The sequence below is a fragment of the Oreochromis niloticus genome, linkage group LG17 (genome assembly GCF_001858045.2).
Source record: "Oreochromis niloticus isolate F11D_XX linkage group LG17, O_niloticus_UMD_NMBU, whole genome shotgun sequence".
In the NCBI taxonomy this organism is placed as follows: domain Eukaryota; kingdom Metazoa; phylum Chordata; class Actinopteri; order Cichliformes; family Cichlidae; genus Oreochromis; species Oreochromis niloticus.
In genome coordinates, this window is record NC_031981.2 from 119,098 (window position 1) to 139,605 (window position 20,508).

The 20,508-nt window shown below is 41.6% G+C and overlaps 1 protein-coding gene across 5 annotated transcripts in view; it reads left to right on the plus strand.

Annotated features, from left to right (window-relative positions):
• tmtc1 (transmembrane O-mannosyltransferase targeting cadherins 1) overlaps positions 1-20,508 on the plus strand; it is a 98,105-nt gene that overhangs the window by 40,795 nt on the left and 36,802 nt on the right. For all 5 annotated transcript variants that reach the window (XR_001222925.3, XM_013264350.3, XM_019346835.2 and 2 more), the window contains exon 7: positions 4,769-4,958. Coding sequence is in view for 4 of the 5 variants with exons in the window: in XM_013264350.3 (XP_013119804.1) it covers positions 4,769-4,958 (190 nt within the window). In the remaining variant the exon portion in view is untranslated. The remainder of the gene's footprint in view (positions 1-4,768; positions 4,959-20,508) is intronic.

Consider the following 20,508-nt stretch of genomic DNA (forward strand, 5'->3'; position numbering starts at 1 on the left):
CTGCTTGGGTGACAGAAGAGAATGGGTGATAGGATGATCATGCTGTGGTGATCCCTAAAGAAAGCATCTGAAAGAAGAAACGCTGATTAAGGAAGCACCTTGTCCTTCGTACTCGTAGTCATCTTTTTTAAATGAAAGTATGAAAAGTATAACATTTACAATCTTTAATGGACTTTTGACATGCGGAATAAGACAAAATATGACTGATAAAGTAATGCAAAACACAACTTTACAGAACTTTAAAGGGATTTTGAACATTTGCTCCAAATCCCATGTCATCTTTAAGCTGTGAGGTGCCTACCACAGAACGGCAGGCCTGTATCAGTGAAACAGCTAAAAGTGATGCTTTACACCTGAAATCTGCATCCTCTCAGCAAAATATGACCTCATGACTCATTTCCCTTGTGCTTTTCGTCTTATGACAACGTTATGGACACAAGTGAACCCCTAAGTGCGGCATTACATCACAATGGCACTGTATGGAAAAGGTGATGTCAAATTGATGTCTCTTTTGTTTTTTGCCAGCTGCTGTTTTTGCCGGTTGTGCATCTCCTGATTTTATTTATTTTTTTAGGGGGAAACAAGACTAAAATTTTTCTGCTCTCAGTTTTTTGTCTCTCTCTCCACCTATCAGTCTCTTTAATAGTGAATCTGAACAGCACTGTGGAAAACAAAAGAGAGCAGGAAGAGGAGGACCAATGCAAGGTCCTTTTTGTCTTCCTGACATGTTTTTTGCAGCAACCTGCTCAGGATGCAGTGCGGCTTGCGGCAATCATCTAATCATGCCTCTCCTATTTCACTTGCACGCCGAGACCTGGGAGAGGGAAGAGGAGCTGAGATAAAAGAGCTGCACCAGAGAAAGTTGCAGAGAAAGGAACAGTGTGAGCTAGCTGGCAACATCAGCTTGAAAAGTACTCTGAACAATTGTGTCCATGTATTTATGGGTGAATTAATACTTACGTGTATTACAGTGGTGCCCAACTGTCCAGCAGGACAATGTCAGTTCCATGAGCCAGGTGGCCGATGGAGGCACTGGTGGGGGAGGTAGGCGCCATGAAGCAGGAACTTGACAAGCTGGAAGACCAGGCCGAGTGCCAGACAAAAGTGTTGGAAAACCTGGTCGCTCGGTCTGATTCCTCTGTGTCACCGCCGCCACTTCCCCGACCCCAATGGTAACGCTACACCAGATGGAGGAGGGAGACAACACGGTCTGGGACAGACATACAGTGTGCTGGTAAGGTACCAAGGAGGTAGACGCTGGGCTATGGTGGACTCAAACTGGCCCACCCTGGTTCACCTGGAGACATTGCTGGAAGCAGAGTGGGTGGAGGTTAGGTGTGTGCACTGGGATATTCATAAATATCCCATAGTGCCAGTGAAAATTAAATATAAGAGCAAAATGCATTGACTTAAGCCTGTGGTTAGCTCCAGCATGACACATCCCTTAATTCTGGAGACGAATGGACCTGCGTTTAGTGCATTATTGGGGGAATGTTTGAGAATGCCTTCACGACAAATAGGGACTTGTGATGTATGTGCTGCGAAGTCGTCTGACACTGACTCTGCACTCACCACCTTTACTGGAGGTCCCTTTTGAGCGCATTGGCATTGACCTCATCGGACCATTTTTCCAGAGTACACAGAGATATCGCTTTCTATTATTTCAGGTGGGTTATGCAACGTGAAGCAGTGCCACTGCACGCTTTTCTGCAAAAGAGTGAAGCGCAAGCATTGTTTCAGGTCATCTCTCGGAAGACATACTGAATGACGAGGGCACATCATTCTTGTCTCCCAAACTAAGAGAACTGTACGAATTACTGGGTGTTAAATCTGTTCGGACCAGCGTCTTACACTCTCAGACTGTCGGGTTGGTGGAGCAGCTGAACAAGACTTGAAAGTCTATGATTCATAAGTTTAGCCACCAAGATGGATGAAGTGGGATTGGTGGCTAGATCTTCAGTTCTTTGCAATGCGAGAGTTGTCTCAGGCCTCCACAAGATTTTCTCCCCTGTACTGCTTCTGCTGCTCCCTTCATACAGCCCAAAGTTACTTGCCAAGGGGCAAGGACCCACCGTGGTCACACAACGAGTGGAGGATGTTGACAATGAAGTGGTGTAGCTGGACAGTGGTGGAGCCACAACAATATATCACCTCAACCTTCTTAAAGCATGGAGAGAGGCTGAAAGGCTTCTTTTATGAGCCTGGTTAAGGAAAATTAATGGAAAAAGATGAACTGGAGCCAGAGGTGCTGAATTGAACCATTCCATTCTCATTCCATTGTGATGACCATCTCACACCATGTTGCTGCATTGCAACAGCGTTTTGCAGATGTGTTCTCCCCCTGCTCATAACTTGTCTGTCCTGCTTCTAGTAAGTTTTTATTTGGCAATATAGGTCATTTAGCAGTTTGTGCCTAATATCAGTGGTCCCCTGCTTCTCTAATAAAATATGGCCAAGTAGCTCTTGCTTTACTGTGACTTCCATGGTTCAGCCTTTGTGCTTTGCAGTGGGTTTTTTGTTGAGTGGGGCGCTGTGCTGGGTGTGGGTCTTGGGGGGGAAAGATCTACAAACTGCAAATTGCTTACTAAGGGCTAGGTTGGAATTTTGCAATTTAAGAAACTGATTTGAAATTAAGGTGTTTGTTTTCAGGTATGTGGTTGTTTCACCAGATCAGAATGATTTAACAAAGGTGGTGGAAGTGTTACTGGTTAAAGATAAACAGGAAAAAGAGGTTTTATTACAATAGCTTGTATAGTTCAAGCAAGCTTGGAAGTCAGTATAATCACCTTGACTCCAAAACACATCCTGAGCTTTCTAAGTCAAGTTTTTGCAAGAAAAAAAGTCTTTAAGAAGTCTTCATGAATGTATTTCCAGGCCTCTTGAAGGACATTCCAAAATCCTCTTTACATGTGACAAGTGGCAATAAAGGCATTCTATTCAAGCTTTCCCAGAAGATGATCAAGATGATTCAAGACTCCTTTAATATTTTCGAGGTTTGTTCTCTGAGGAAGATGGTCTACAACTAATAGTGTCCATTTGGTGTGTGTGCGTACGTGTGTGTTTTAACCTAATATCGTTTTATTCCATTGGCAGTGTGTTGTCACAATATAAAAAATGAAGCCGCTACCAATTAGATGCTTTCCAGGTGGTTTGTACGGTGGATCAAAATCTGATGGTTCTTTTCTCCATTCATAAATCCATAAACTTTAACGAGATCCACAGCACCATGATGGAACCGTGTTTTAAAAACACTCATTAAATCCTTCTCAGCTACCAGAGACCATTTCTGGTTCTGGAGAGGATCATCCTCAGCCACCTCTGACCTCTGGTGAGCATGCTACTGGGTCCCATACATTTCGCTCATAGTATTGGGGTCCATGATAAATATGCATAAAGGGCCAATATTTGCTGATGTCTTCTGGGGTCTACAAAACATCACAGAGGACTTTTTATGACACAGTGTTGGCTTATGGCTTATGCAGGTACCTTTCCAAGGCCACGATTCTTTTATTCTTGAGCCATTATGTTGTGGATTTGTTGATGAAGTTGAGATCCGTGTACTGTTGCAAAGAAACTGCCCAAACCTCTGCTTCTACTTAATAGAGGTGGTCACACCAGCACCTAGCTGTTCCTTACCCACGTATTTTGGATTCCATAAGGATGTACTTAGTTTTTCACAGGACCACATGAAGTGCTTTGAAAACCTTCTTTTTCACAAGACTGCGTGTTCTCTTATTAGCACGTGTGCTCCGTGCACAGCATTTAACAGTGAGTGAAATTCTTATCCTGTTAAACTCTGTATACTGTAGTAAAGTTTGACATAAACATTTATTCTTATTTTTATATTGTATCTAGGTTTAATTAATGTTAATGTATCTGCATATGTTTTCAATATCAATATAAATCAATATAAAGCCCCATAAAAAATTTTTGTATATAAACTGGCACAAATCACTGCACATTTTGATTGACTGGTTGACCGATCAATTGTTTTATTTTGATTATGTAAATAGAAATAACAAGCAAGAAAATACATTGTAAATTCAAAACTACATAGAAAATAAAAATAAAGTTCCCACAAATATACCACAAAATATATATACTTAAAAAAGGAGTAGAATGAAGTTTACATTATTTAATCCTACCCACTGGTGGTGTCAGCATTACTTGGAAAAATCTAAAAGAGTTGAGGTTGTAACACATTATTGCCCATAATTTGGAAACATCCAAAGATGCTTTCTGCCAAAAGATCGAACCACTTTAACTTCCTAACAGTCTGTGAGGATCAAATTAATTATTACTGACATATCAAACACATTGCCTCCTGAATTTTGTAATTCACAAAAGCAGACAGCAAAGTCTGGGTGCCAAATTACTCTTTCAATTAAGAGGTGTTTTAGCCTTCAGTGTCCTGTTTGTCATTTCTCACTGTTGAGTTTTGCTGGTTTAATAGAAGCAGGTAGCTACAACAAATCTTCAGAATTAATACATGTAAGAGTCACACAGGTTTGATAATAACTGTGCTGCACTTACAAAAGGGGAGAATACAAAGACTAAATCAGAGCAAACATGAACACCAGCAGCAACTGCAGCATGACTCTTTTAAAGACGTGTAGGATTCAGTATACCATGATCTGCTATAGGTTTCTTTGACTGGGCTTTAAATGTCAGTTTATTAGATTATTCTAAATTAGTTGTAACCTTAGACAACCAAGCATCTATTATATCTTTGTCCTGTTCTTCTTTTTTCTCTAACCTCTCTCCACAGGTTTTTAACCTACTCATATTTGCTGTCCTTTAATGCCTGGTTGCTGCTGGCCCCCATTGTGCTGTGTTATGACTGGCAGGTTGGCAGCATTACCCTGGTGGAATCGCTGGGTGATGTGCGCAATGTGGCCACTATGCTGCTGGCTGTAGTGATGATTGCTTTATGCCTGCACTGCATCTTTTCACTGCAGGTAAGAACAGAAATGTAGTTCAAAAAAGCTTTAGATCATGTTTCCCATGATCTCTGCTGCCTCGTGATGTTTGTCTGCCCTCAAATGTGTCATTTAAAGGGCATAAAAGTTTTTTAGGGATGAGTACAATAACCTCAGTTCTATCTGTATTTAAGAGCAGAAAATTGGAGCCCTTTATGTTTTTACGACATTCCTGCAACTTAACTAATTAGTGTGTGTTATCTGGCTTCATGGACAGATAGAGCTGGGTGTCATCTGCATAGCAGTGAAAATGTATACTATGTCTTCTAATGATGCTGCCTAAGGGAAGCATGTATAATGTAAACAGAATTGGTCCTAGCACTGAACCCTGTGGAACACCATAATTGACCTTAGTGTGTGAAGAGGACTCTCCATTTACATGTACAAATTGGAGTCTATTAGATAGATATGATACAAACCACTGCAGTGCAGTACCTGTAATACCTACAGCATGTTCTAATCGCTCTAATAGGATATTATGATCGACAGTATCGAACGCAGCACTGAGGTCTAGCAGGACAAGCACAGAGATGAGTCCACTGTCAGAGGCAGAGATGGGCAGTAACGCGTTACTGTAATCTGATTACTTTTTTCAAGTAACGAGTAATGTAAGGGATTACTATTGCAAAAACAGTAATTAGATTACCGTTACTTTCCCGTAGGAGCACTGCGTTACTAAAACCCTGATTTTTTTTGCGAGAATGTCTCATGACAGTGACGTAAGCGAGTGCGACGTTCGTGGCAACAGCTGTGTGCAGATCAACAATGGATAATATATCGAGTGCGGAGAGAGTATGAGCGTGCAGCGTTTAAAGCGTGGAAGTACTGACCTTACTTTGAGTTTGATTCCATAAAAAGTGACAAAAACATTAGTGTCCGTTGTGCGTGGGAAGAAAACTTCTTTTTAAACCCCTAAACTTCCAAGCAAGCAGCGAGTGCACTACGACGTAATGTGAAATTCACAGAGAAACTCGCGGATTCTTCCACTGACTGCTGCGGCACACCTGCACCAGGGTAAACCTCTGCCTAACCCACTCCTGCTTTATAGGTGAAAATAGAGCAACAGGACCGCTGAGTCTTTGATTTTATTTATTTTCTGCTGTGTTTTACTTGCATTTATTTGAAAGACTGAGTGTAAACACAAAAAAATATTTTATTTTATGTGCTGGAATGTGCAGAAAATAGGTTTAAATGTTAAACAAATTTCTTCCAGTCAGAGAATGTTGCATATAATTTAATTTTTGCTTGATGCATAAAGTTAAAAGATTAAAACTAATAAAACAAGTTTTAAAAAGAGACTTTTCCATTTGATTACATTTTGTATGATGAATTATGCAGAAAAAGTAGAATTGGGCTGAAAGATCTATCGCTTTATCACCTATTCAGGTTGTAAATCGTGTTTTTAAAAAGTAACTAAGTAATTAATTACTTTTGAAAATAAGTAATCAGTAAAGTAACGGGATTACTTTTTGGGGGAAGTAATCAGTAATTAGTTACTGATTACTTTTTTCAAGTAACTTGACCAACACTGGTCAGAGGCCATAAGAAGATCATTTGTAACCTTCACTAAAGCTGTTTCTGTGCTGAAATTTGACTAACACTAATAAATTTGTCACAGTACTGGGTCTGCGACTCAGTGATTTGTGTATTTTAGTTTTATTCTTTGATTTTTGTATTTTCTCAGTGTTTTCTGTTTTATTTTGAAAGAGTCTGTTGTGTCTTTATCATTGTGTTTAGGTTCACTTCCCCTGTAACGTCATTGGGTTCATTTGTGTCAGCTGTTTCCTCCCCCTGATTACCCCTAGTGTGTCTTTGTGTGTTTCCATTCACTCACTGTCAAGGCGTCTGTTATTCAACATCATACTCATCATAGTTTTGAGTTTTTCATAGTTTCATAGTTGTTCATAGGGGTGACTGTAGCTCAGGAGGTACAGCAGGTCACCTACTGATCGGAAGGTTGGTGGTTCGATTCCTGGCTCCTCCAGTCTGCATGTCAAGTATCCTTGGGCAAGATACTAACCCCAAGTTGCTCTCCGATGCATCCATCAGAGTATGAATGTGTGTGAATGTACTTAGAAAGCACTACGTATAGAGTCAAAGGAGTTTGCAAAGAAAAGCGTCTGGACTTCTTTAAGTTGCTTGAAGACGTTTCACCTCTCATCCGAGAAGCTTCTTCAGTTCTAAGGTCAAATGGCCGAGAGTCCCAGATTTAAACCCAGTGGGAGTGTCCCCCCAAAGAGGGACAAAGGACCCCCTGGTGATCCTCTAATCACATGCGCCAAGGTGTGAAAGCGGGTGTGGGATCTAATCAGCCAGGGTTTCGGGTGAGCTCGGGAATTCACATGACAAGGTGGGGCCAGGTTTCACAATGAGCTCACCCGAAACCCTGGCTGATTAGATCCCACACCCGCTTTCACACCTTGGCGCATGTGATTAGAGGATCACCAGGGGGTCCTTTGTCCCTCTTTGGGGGGACACTCCCACTGGGTTTAAATCTGGGACTCTCGGCCATTTGACCTTAGAACTGAAGAAGCTTCTCGGATGAGAGGTGAAACGTCTTCAAGCAACTTAAAGAAGTCCAGACGCTTTTCTTTGCAAATTCCTTTGACTACGATGACCTGGATGACTGAGAACCTTCACAGACACTACGTATAGATAAAGTGCGCTTTGAGTACTCCCTGAGAGTAGAAAAGCGCTATATAAGGCCGGTCCATTTACCATTCATAGCCTGTACTCAGTGTAGTTGTCATTTTCTGTTTTTCTTCTTAGCGTTCTTGTTTTTTGCCTTCCTTCAGCCCTAATAAAGGCTCACTTTTGTTCAATAAAGGCTAATAAAGGCTCACTTTTGTTTTGCTAACCAGCTCTGTCTCCTGCAGTGTCTGCTCCGTTTAAAAAAAATACCTCGGTGCACCCCGCTGTGGCAAAATCTTTCCTCTGCAGATGATCAGTTAGCCTTTTGAAATAAAGGGAAGGTTGAAAATTGGCTTATAATTATTATAAAAAGACAAGTGATATAAAAAGACCATGCATGGAGGGTTTCACCCCAAATCCAGCACTTTTTTTTATTATTATTCTACATCTCAGTCTTATCTCGTACAGTTCCAGTTGAATGTTTGGAAACATTCACCATTTGATGGGAGTGATAAATGTATAAATGTGACTGAAACTATATTCCTCCAATTGTTTTGGAAAAAGAACTTGATCTTGGTGTATATGTTTGTTTGTCTTTTGTTTTGTTTTTCCCAACTTGGGTTGTCAGTGAAGACTAAATTTCAGATGATATTTGATTTGATTAGTTTTTATTGAACTGTGCTCTGTGCTGTATATTTGCGGATTGTTTTTTTTATACAGTTACACTCATTGATACTCAGTGTCTCATTTACAAGGGAGACCTGTTTCAGACAAAAATATCCTCAAACAGACTATTCCTGGCCAGAAAATAACATTCAGTCGAATGCCGCCGTGTTCTTAGGCTGTTTTTCTAGAGCTCTGTATTCATATCTGGTAACTTTTGCTCAGCAATGAAAATTTCCCAACTTTGTCAGGCTTGTGAGCTTTGCACTTGAAGAAGTCAACATATTCTAAATGATCTTTTCTTGCACTGAAGCTTCAGTGGAGCAGGAGTGAGAGCTCTATGCTTGTGAATGTACACATATAAGTTGTTCTCAAACATTTTGTATTTAATTCAGTGGAATTTAGGTGACAGACGGTCCTACTTCACTGTCTGGAGAACAAGTCTGGTACAAACAACATGAATTCAAATTCAAATGTTGTTTGTACCAGACTGCTTTCAGAACTGCACATGATCATTTGCAGCTAGCACGTTGTTAATGTTAGTAGTAGTAGTAGTAGTAGTAGTAGTAGTAAACTGTACCCTCTCTAAGAATATGGTTGCACAATTAAAAGTTTATCAGTTTGAAATTACTCTATGCCTGTCCTTCAGCTATGGTACTCACTAATAACCATTATTCGAAACCATTCCGCTTACATCGTGGAACCCGTCAGGGCTGCCCCCTCAGCCTAATCCTTTTCGTATTAGCTATTGAGCCGTTGGCAATAGCTATAAGAAGTAATCATGCTATTCAAGGCATTTCACGATATGGAACTGAGCATAAATTATCTCTCTATGCCGATGATCTCCTGCTGTTTGTATCCAAGGCTGAGGTAACAATTCCCTACATTCTTCAACTTTTTGATACATTTGGGCAGGGCTCTAGAGTGCAACCAAAAAAAAAAAAAAAATCTCTGCAACTGTCCGTGTGGTCAACAACAGACACACATTATGCCCCTATCGTGGACTAAAGCAATCAGAGATAGTCAGGGGCGGGACCTCTCTGATTGGCCGTGGTCCAGTTGAAAGTGCAGGTGGAAGAGAGAGGTGAGTAGCTTGAATAAAGCCATATCAATTCATTAACGGATTCCACACAAAGACGTAAACACAGAGCGGACCCGACGCATCAGAATCAGCTTTGTCTTTCTCGGCTTTCTCACCCCACGGCCCGAACACAGACACGCTGTTGGAGCTCAGCGATTCTGATGCGTCGGAGCTCTGCGCTGTGTTTCCGTCTTTTTTGCGCTGATTCTGAGCTGCAGGTTTTGTCTCTCCAACCAAAATTCGCCGAGCCAGCAGCAAAAGAAGCAGCAAACTACGCTTCACATTTGATCAATGTCGTCATGAATTCCCTCTGACTTTTGCTGTTTTGCTTCCATCACGATAAAAATCGCACTTCATGCACAGCTCTCTCTCTCTCTCTCTCTCTCTCTCTCTCTCTCTCTCTCTCTCTCTCTCTCTCTGTACTTCAAGAACAGTTTCCCGTCTCAAATCTCTGTTTTCTGCATTATTCATTCGCTTATTACCCACCAGTCTACCGTTGTTTACAGCGCTGTCGGCCGCTGTCTTTTTCTTTTCTTTTTCTTTTTTTCACTTAAATGACCTCGGACAAGAAAGCCTAATTTCTGCTGTTCAATACTGAAGAAATTTAAACTTCTTAAAATTATGCAAAGTTGCAGAATATTGCAGAATATTTTTAAGGTTATCTGCTATAAAACGCCAGACCAGGAAAATCTCCTTCATGTTTTTCTGTGTTTTATTCTCAGTTACTTTGACACAAAGGCATCTGCTGTGATGTTCACAACTCTGATGAAGTCTCACATGTATCAGTACTGATAAATGATCAGAATTATAATATTTCTGACTGTCTGAGGCTAAATTGAATCGAATCAAGACTTTGAGAACCGGAATCAAATAGATTATAGAAATCAGAGATGATTCCCAGCCCTAGTGAGCAGCCTAGGCCTGACAGAAGTGGATGTAGCTGTGGGTAATAAGAAAAGATGAAAAGAACTATTGATAAGTTTTGTGTTAAGTTAAGGACTGATCCGTCTGAAATTCATAGCCAGCTCTGACACGGTGCCATCAATCTTTGAATGCTGCAATAAATGCACCGCCCACGTGTCCCCTCTCCCCACTGCCTTTCAGCAGCAGGCAGCAGCAAACAGGTCGTCAGAGGAGCCGAGATGATGATTAAGTTTAACATTTTGTACAATATTGACAAAGCAATTTAAGCACAAGTTTGTTAGTTAATAATTTAGAAATGAATATTGTCTGTATGGACTCCTTCCCCCCCCCCCCCCCCCCCCCCAAAGAAAGTGCACATGTAAAACTGCGGTGTTAAGTGATGCGGTTGAAAAATTTTTAAAGTTAGGCGTACCGGTGTGCCCATGTCAAAAAGTTAGTCTAGAGCCCTGCATTTGGGGTTGTGTCAGGCTATAAATTGAATCTACACAAGAGTGAATTACTGCCTCTAAATATGCCCCTTTCCACATTAGCAAGCATTACTGTTCCCTTCAAGATTGCAACGCATAGTTTTGTCTATCTAGGCATAACTGTGACGAATAACTTCAGTGATCTCTTTAAAGAAAATTTTACTAAGTTACACCTCGGTATGCAACAAGACTTGTCAAAATGGTCGCCGCTTCCTCTCTCGTTAGTTGGGAGAGTGAATGTAGTTAAAATGTCTGTATTACCCAAATATCTTTATCTGTTTCAAAGCCTCCCTATATACATTCTGAATGCTTATTTTAAGAAATTGGACTCTGTAATTTCATCATACCTCTGGAACAATAAGAAACCACGTTTGCGTAAAACGCATCTGCAAAAGTCAAAGCAAGACGGGGGCCTGGCTCTACCGAATTTCCGTTATTATTACTGGGCCTCCAATTTACGCTGTCTGACCTACTGGCTGCACTATCAGCACGATTGCAGCGGACCCGTATGGGTAGAAATGGAGAAACTCTCTTCTGGTTCTTTCTTGCTATCGTCTGTCGTAGGTGCATCTACCCAAAAGCCTGACTTTTGAGAATCCTGTAGTTAATAATACTATCCAAATTTGCTTTCAGTTTAGAAACATTTTAATCTTCTGAAGATCTGCTTAGGGAGCCCAGTAGCTTCCAACTATGTTTTTTCCCCTTCAATGTCTGATGCCACATTTCAGGGCTGGCAGAGGCGACGGCTGAGATCTTTAAAGGAACTATTCATTAACGGCACGTTTGCCTCGTTTGAACAGCTGACTAATAAATACAACTTTCCCCCCTCTCATTTTTTTAGGTACCTACAAATACGACACTTTCTTTCAGGCTCCATCCCAGGGTTCCTGAATAAACCCCCTAATGATGTAATGGATGACATTATGTGTTTTAACCCGGTTAAGAAAAAGGCCATATCATCAATACTTGTTCTGATTTTGCGCCTGGGTTCTTCTTCTATGTCTGCAATTAGGCGATCCTGGGAAGAGGATCTTAGAATCTGTATTACTGAAGCAGACTGGGGCAATGTTTTAAGTAATATTCACTTGTCCTCCATGTGTGCAAGACATTGCCTTCTACAGTTTAAAATGGTGCTCAGCAAATCAAAATTGGCAAAGATGTATCCTCAGATTGACCCAACGTGTGAAAGATGTAAATTGGCAGAGGCCACCTTGATCCATATGTTTTGGTCCTGTCCCAGAATACAAAAGTTCTGGATGGATGTCTGTGAGGCTTTGTCATGCATATTTGGAATCAGTGTCACTCAATCCACTTTTATTTTTATTTGGGGTCAATTCCGATGGTCTGGCGCTACCGGCAGGTGGTCAAAGACTTATTGCCTTCTCTACACTATTGGCAAGACGTCTAATAGTTTTGAAGTGGAAGGACGCAGCCCCGCCCACGGTTTCGCATTGGGTTAAGGATGTATTATTTCATCTGAAATTAGGTTCGTTTTGAGAGGCTCTGTAAATAAATTTAATAAAGTCTGGAAACCCTTTTTGATATTTTTTGACCAACCATCTACACAGGTTCAGGAATGACCTTTCTTTCTTTATTTATTTATTTATTTATTTATTTTTAATTATATTTGTTTGCTTATTTTTTCTTCCTTCTTATTCTGTATACCTTGGCTGGTGTTATTTTGCACTGATTGAAAGTTTTTTCCTTTTAAACTTTTGATTACTTGACAGCGAACAGGGGTGTTTGTTAGGGTGGGTTTTTATTTTAATTTTTCTCCCCTTGTTGGGTCTGTTCCCACAAACCCCGCTAATTCTAGAGACTTATTCATCATGAATGAAAACAAGACAGTCAGCGATCGATCGATTACTTGCGCAAGGGAGGCCTCGTCTATGTCCAGCATGGAAGTGACCCCGATGAGGGCCTCCTCTCGCTGGCTTTTATTGACAAACTTCAAACAATAGTTTACAAAACACCTCCCCTCGCAACCCCCTTTGGTTACAAAGACAAGGCACTGTATGTATATGCATGCAGGTGTGTGTGTGTGTGTGTGTCCTCCTGCTGACCAAAGGGTCGTAAACGCAGGAAGCTTACATCAAAGGAAGTAGATCTTCCAGATAGGATGTATCTGCTATAAAACCTCCCCCAACACAAAGTGGTTAGAGGTGCTCAGGATCAAAGGAATAGCTTTGATAATACTGCTTGAACTAAGACTGTACAAATTTAAGAAACACAATGGCAACATTCAACAATTAGACCTAACATTTCCCCCCTTTTTGTCATTGTATATACTTAAATTTCAACTTATGCACCCTTTGTTTGGACAGTGACAGTGTAGATTTCATTCATACACAACTCCTCTTCATTCACCTTCTATCGATGCAAAAGTTCACAGTTAATACATGTAAGCAGTTAACCTGCTTCTCATTGATCTCATACACAGTAAACTACATCCTATACGTAAGCAAATCAGTATCAACAGTCCAAAAACAGGAATTAATATTTTCAAAAGAAGATGCCACCAAGGACCAGACATTCACCAAGTTATCCAGCCTTGTGGTGCATCTACTCCTGTCGTGCAATTCATTATGTATTCCTGCAAGTAAACAACTGAATGTAACAGTCAAACAAGAAGAATCAACATTCTCAAAAATCATATGTCACTACAATACAACTGTATACAGACATAGACATTCAAACACATCAGTTGACTTTATTGTTTGTCCATGTGGCTCTCAGCTAACTTCAAAGCTGTAGCCTGGTCAACACCCTTCTTTATGACTCCTATCAACCCCCAAATCTTCTCACTGTAGGCATCCTGTGGGGGTTAGAGTCAACTGGTAAATTATCCGCATTTACAACTTCTCCTGTCATGTTGTCACCACAGGAAAACCTTTGTAAAGGAAATTGGATCAAGGTGTTTTGATCTTCTTGGCTCAAAACCTCAGCCAGCTTGATGTAGATGTAGATGATGTAGATGTAGACAAAGGGCTTCTCTGTTTGCATCCTTCTTGCAGAGGACACAAGAATAGGTGACGTTGCTCAGATTTCATGGTAAATCTCCAACTTGGACTAATCCATTGCCCTTCATACACATAGGCAACTGGCCTGTTTCCAGTTTATTTAGCTGTTCAATGTCCTGCAGCAAGTCAGATAGTTGGAGTCGGACTAGCAGGTCTGTCTTACCAGAGCAGTTCACCTTCCCAGCTACTGGTGAATCAACCGTCAGGTTCAGAAGTTGAAAAGTTGGCAGTGTTCCAAGTATGTTTACTCCTGGATGTGTTGCTACGGCAACCAAACAAACTGTCTCGCTCTCAGTGATGCTATATGGCCACAGTCCAGAAGAATGTGTAGACAGTGGCTTCACAAGCATAACCATTGGTCTCGTTCTTTATGTGAGCGGTTGTGTTCACAAACTGCCACCAATAGTTGGTTGAAAACCCCATGCAGGCACTGGGTGTGGTTTGCTCTGTCCCAGTGCGCTCCTGTCATCCCACTCTGGGTCCACAGGCACAAGAAGGCGCACAGCACATTCCCAGCCATCTGATGAGTACCTGTGGCTCAGTTGGTTTCTTCACCGGATTGAGACGAGGGGCCCTGGAGGCTTTCCCCCCCCTTTGTACCCGGTCTTCCTGCCACTTACTCCGAGCTGGCCTGGATGTGTGTCACCTTCTTGCAGTGCGCTTGATGTATCCAAGTGTCCTTTCAGCAATCTTCACTGCTGTGGTCGTCGTCAGCAGCACCCGATATGGACCTTCCCACCGTGGACTGGACCAGCACTTCCTCTCCATGGCCTTGTCCACATCCAATCTCCAGACTTCAGACTCTGCTCCTGTGGAGAACAGAATCATCTGGCAGATCATTTGTTCTCAAGACTTTTTTACTTTTAAACACTTTAAGCATCTAACCTGCTAATATGCTCTCTCTTCTGCTCTCCTATCATCACTACAGAAGACTAGAACTCTAAATGCTCTAACATATATAATCTCAAAGAATCAGACCATTCTCTGTTGGAGTAATCCTCATGTACATTCATATACATCTTAACTAATTCTACACAGTCTAACCATGTCCTGCGTGTCTCTTCCAAAGTCTTCCTAAGTTTTAACTTTACTGTTCCATTAGGTCTCTCTACCAACCCTGCACTTTGTGGATGATATAAACAATTATGTTGTTAATGTTATCCCTAGATGTTGTGCCATTAATCTAATCACTTTATTTACAAATTGTGGACCATTATCACTATAAATGGTCTCGGGAATCCCATGTTCCAAATATTTGCAGCATATCATACATGACCTGCAAAATTTTTTTTTTTTAAGGGTATTTAATCTTAAAGTATAAACTACTCATTATCTCCCTCCTGTTGCGACATGGCAAAGCCCATGGCGCAAAATAGCAACAGTTTTATACCAATTCTAAGGCAGTATTGGTTTATCACACAGATAACAAACACCATCCTGCAAGCTCGCTCCTACTGTAAGTCACAACTGTTTCCCTGCAGTAGATGAGTGGCCCTGCATGTCTGCCAGTGCATCCCGCATAATAGCCAACGTCTGCTGGCGGTGCACTGCTAAAACGTTAACACCATGTTCTCCTAAAGTTGCCTCTTTCGCGATCTTATCTGCAAAAGCATTCTCTAATGCATCTGGATCTTTCCCTCACATGTGTGCTACACATTTACAAACGGCAATTCTACTGGGTAATAACACTGCCTCCAGCAGATTTTGCAAGAGTTTGGCATGTTCTACAGGTTTCCCTGTAGAGGCTGTCACACCTCAGCTCACCCACTGTACCACGAAGAAATGTAATGTAGCAAATGCATACTGGCTATCAGTGTATATCGTCACATCTTATTTCTCTGCAGAATTAGACACTTCCGTTAAAGCTAGCATCTCTGCTACTCAAGCAAATATAAAACATGCTAGTTGTCCTGCATAAATAACTTTCTCACTATCTACTACAGTAAACCCGTTTTAGTTTGTCCCTCTACTGTTGTAGAACTCAACCACCAACAAACCAAACCTTTCCCTCACCAAGTGGCACATCTGTTAAGTCATCCCTCGGCTTATACTCCTCTCTACGCGCTGTCTACACTCATGAGAAGTGCCCTCTTCTTTCGTTGGCAAAAGGTTTGATGGATTCAGAATTGTGCATCACTTTATGGTTATATGTGGTTGTGAGAGTAACAGTAACATTAAAGACAAGTGTCTTGTAGGTGACAGAAATGTAATTTTAGTCTGCAGTAGTAGACATCTACCTCGTGTGAAACTAACAATGTCAAAAGGTGAAATAAACTATTTCCTGAAACATTGTACAGCTTAGGCTGCTGCACATACTGATCTCACGCATGGAGGTAAAGCACAAGCAACTAGAGCTAATCTTTTAGGATAGTAAGTTACTGGCTTCACTTGTGGAAAAAAAAAAAAATGCTGTTAGTTATTTCACAGTCACCTGGCATTTATGCTGTTCACAGAACCACAAGTCCATCGCTGGACCTCCTCTGCGCTGTCACTTATGGAGCCTGGCACGCTCCCTCAAATCCTCATGATTCAACGTTGCTGAAGATTTTAAAGGCAGAGCACGTCGTACACCTTAGTTGTCTTCCTCAACGTCAACGTCGAAACTCTTTCATTTTATTTTAAGATTTTGCTGTGCAGAGTCTCCTCATGACGATCTCCTGGAAGCTCAGTAGCACAGCTCTCTGTGCTGAAGGCGATCTCTGATCCTCCTGAAGACTCTCTCCAGGCCTCAGCTCCCATCTTGTGGACGATCCTCTCAGTCACTTCTCTCGTCATGGCATCTCACGACATCTGCAAATTAAAATGACACTCCTCTTGCCACATGGCTTCCGCCATGTGTCAACTCCCCAATGAGACATGTACAAGAATGTTGCACATTCTCCCTAAAACAATCTCCAGGGTTTGTCCCTTGGAGCAGCTTCACTCCAACCTGTAACCCTGTGTAAAAACATTAGTCAGCAATTAAATGTTTAGCTTGTCTAACTCTCAGCTCCACCTGGAGCCTGTATCCTGGAAGACAAATCCGTTAAATCAAACTTCACATTTTCAACCGACTATAGATCAAAGGAATAATAAAGTATTCAGCATAAAAGACAAATATCATGTGCAGGTTTTCCCCAATCATTAATCACTATTATTATCACAATTTGTCCCAAATCATGAATCATCCCAATTTATTCCACAATTTAATCGGTGACTTTCCTTAAGCAATGTCACTCCACTCATTTATCACTATGAGCTCAGTAGTGGCCAGCTAATGAGCCCCATATTCAACTATTCTGTAACCACTGCACATTTGTTCAATTGTCACTTCTCTGTCTGTGCTGAATCCTTTACAAGCACTCTTAAAGAAAAACAAACATTAGCCAAACACAGTTCATCCTGGTTATCAGGTGTCGGCCATTCAGATTCCAGAGAAGCTGTGAAAAGTCATAAAGTTAACACTCGCTGTAGAAAAAGTAACAATAGTTTCATCACAGTATGTCTCAAACTGTATTCACTTCTCCCCTGTAACATTCATATTTTCTCCACAACACAGTGTAATTTCATCATCAACACACAGCCTGTAACCACAGTTTTCTTCACACAAAATCTCAGTAATCCTGTGGTAGAAAAAACACATTAAGTTGTGTCCTGCTATAAATCACATGATCAAATCACATGATTAACCATCTGCTGTAAAAAGAAATGTTAATGTTAGCGCTGCGCAGGTGTATACACTCTTTCTCACAGTGATCTCTGTGAGCAACACAAAGTAGTTAATAACACACCCATGGTGAATTCACAGACACAGAAAATTTTAAACCAAAAGGTTAAATTTGCAGAGTTCACATAGTCATGTGACCCAAGTTTCCTCCTGTGGTCTCCTTCTGTTCCTGCAACAGAGACACACACAGAGATACATCCACACCTTTGTCAGGTGGGGGTTAACTTCACACAATGGTGTTAAGTCAGTCAGTCTTGTCAGCTTTTGTCAGTCAGTTAGTTAGTTCCCCATTTATTTTAAAATTCTCACTCATTCACACAGTCATCCATTCTTTCTTTTTGCTGATTGTGGAATTTTATCGTCGCATTTTCATTTTCACCCACAGCAAAATAACGTCATTTCAAAAGGAAAAAGAAAAACTCCAAATTGGATTCCCTCTCTGAATCCTTTTTGACAGGGACTTGTTTTCTGATTGTCCCAAATAAGTGGCTTTCTCCTGAGCTCATTTTAATTTTTTGGAGAAACTCACTTTTGCAACAGTTTTCTCGACGATGAGTCGTATAGCTCTTTTATTCTAATCGTGGATATCTGCTCAAACAGAGATCATCAACCGAAACCTTCAGTGCACCATGAAAGTAACAAAATAAAAAAGAAAGGAAAGCAAAGGAAAGAAAGGCCTTGTTTAAGTCATGACACGTGTTCTTCATGCCAGGGGGATAAATCGTAACAACCCATTTGGCAGGCTCAACTTGGTAACAAAAGACAAATCAACAGCCAGTTTAACCTCAAACATTCATCCAATCAGTCACACACACAACATACAGCATAACCCTGTTGTCTCATCACATAATAAGTTTCTTCTCATGTAACCAAAAAAATGTTTGCCGTGGTAAAACTTCTTCATACACCAGAAACTCACAATCAGCTCACTCAGTTAAAACCCCTCATCAGCATTCTGTTTTCCTCTATGATGCAGTCATCTCTCCTCCTATAATATTCAGTCCACTAGTCTATGTATCACTTTCATCTTACTAGTGACTTGGACAAGATGACAAACAGAATCTCATGCTTAAGATGCTGTCTGGTCTTCATGAGTATCATTTATTGTGTATATGCATGTAGGGTTAGTATGGTTGATGTATTTTCTGTATGTTTTTGTGTTCCTCTCATCACATTTCATTAATCTCATCACTGCTTAAAACCACACACATCTCTCTCTCTCTCTCTCTCTCTCTCTCTCTCTCTCTCTCTCTTTTAAACTATCCTTCTCTCATAAACAGAAAGTAGCATTATAGCTGTTTCAGGCTGAGAAACACCAAACACTCTTCGTGCTATCATTCACCACACAAATTATGTTATTTCTTTGTCCGCTGGGCAGGTGACCTGCAGAATCACGTCTGCCCCAGCTGGATGCCTTTTCACACACACCGTGACGTCAGACACACTCACACTCGCTTCTGCTTAGAGCACAATTTCACTTCATTCATCAACGATCCACACACCACGTGCTGCCCAATAAAACTTTGCAGTGTATTTCATCCTCTTTCAAGGCAGACTTAAACACCATATGGTTTTTTTTCTGTTGTATCAGGGATGGATATGTGGTTGCAACGTTTATGTTCACTTTCTTTCCTTTCTGTCTCCTCTCCTGCCTAGTCTGTTTTGGACTCAACGCTGCTCCTAATGCCTCTCCATACTCAGCCTTTAGTCTCTCCTCCACCTCTGCCTCTTACGCTCTTCTCTGGCTCTTTTTTTTCTGCTAACATTCTTGCTCTTTCTAATGCTTTTCCACGGTGTTGTTCCACAACTTAGCGACTGCTAACTGCAATTCCTTCCTCTGCTTAGCTGTCCCTGTTTTACCTGCTGCACTTAGAGTTATTCTTTCTACAAGCATTTTACACTGAACTTCCACTAATATCCCTTCAAATACACCAACAACCTACATACTGCATGCTGCCCGGTGAATATTTCTCCATAAATTTTACATCCCCTTCTAAGGCAGACTTACACATTTTATTCTCACACAAGACAACAATCAGCCACACTCACGCAGACCACGTCTGGCCCGCACACACACAACATAGGCCTATCGCTTGCGTCTACACGCACAGCTAGCGCGCTCTGTTGAAAACTCTCAAACGCCCCATATGGCGGAGAATTCAACCGTCGGACACTCTCCAAACGCCCCAAATGGCGGAGATTCCAACCTTCGGACACTCTCCAAACGCCCCAAATGGCGGAGATTCCAAACACTCCTCACGGCGGAGCTACCGAACCTAGGTTATCTCCACGCCCCACACGGCGGAGAAGCCTGCGTCTCTCTCACGCGGCTAGCGCGCTCCCGTACCTGCGATCAACGCAGGGTCACGTAGCCGCTCTCTAAGGCCTTCTGTACTTACTGTTCGTGTTGTTTCCGTTCATGGGAAGAGTCTCTGTATCCCGTCAATCGCCATCCATCCCGAGGGGAGTTCAGACGCAAACTTCCCGGCCTGGTGACAAGCATCAAGGCACCAGGGCTTTCCGTCAATCATCCCAGACGTTGCGGTGGCGTCCTCTCCCTCTCCTCGCGATGGAGGCAATGTGTTGGGATCCGGCTCGAAGGACCAAATAAATGTTGGGTCTGTTCCCACAAACCCCGCTAATTCTAGAGACTTATTCATCATGAATGAAAACAAGACAGTCAGCGATCGATCGATTACTTGCGCAAGGGAGGCCTCGTCTATGTCCAGCATGGAAGTGACCCCGATGAGGGCCTCCTCTCGCTGGCTTTTATTGACAAACTTCAAACAATAGTTTACAAAACACCTCCCCTCGCAACCCCCTTTGGTTACAAAGACAAGGCACTGTATGTATATGCATGCAGGTGTGTGTGTGTGTGTGTGTCCTCCTGCTGACCAAAGGGTCGTAAACGCAGGAAGCTTACATCAAAGGAAGTAGATCTTCCAGATAGGATGTATCTGCTATAAAACCTCCCCCAACACAAAGTGGTTAGAGGTGCTCAGGATCAAAGGAATAGCTTTGATAATACTGCTTGAAC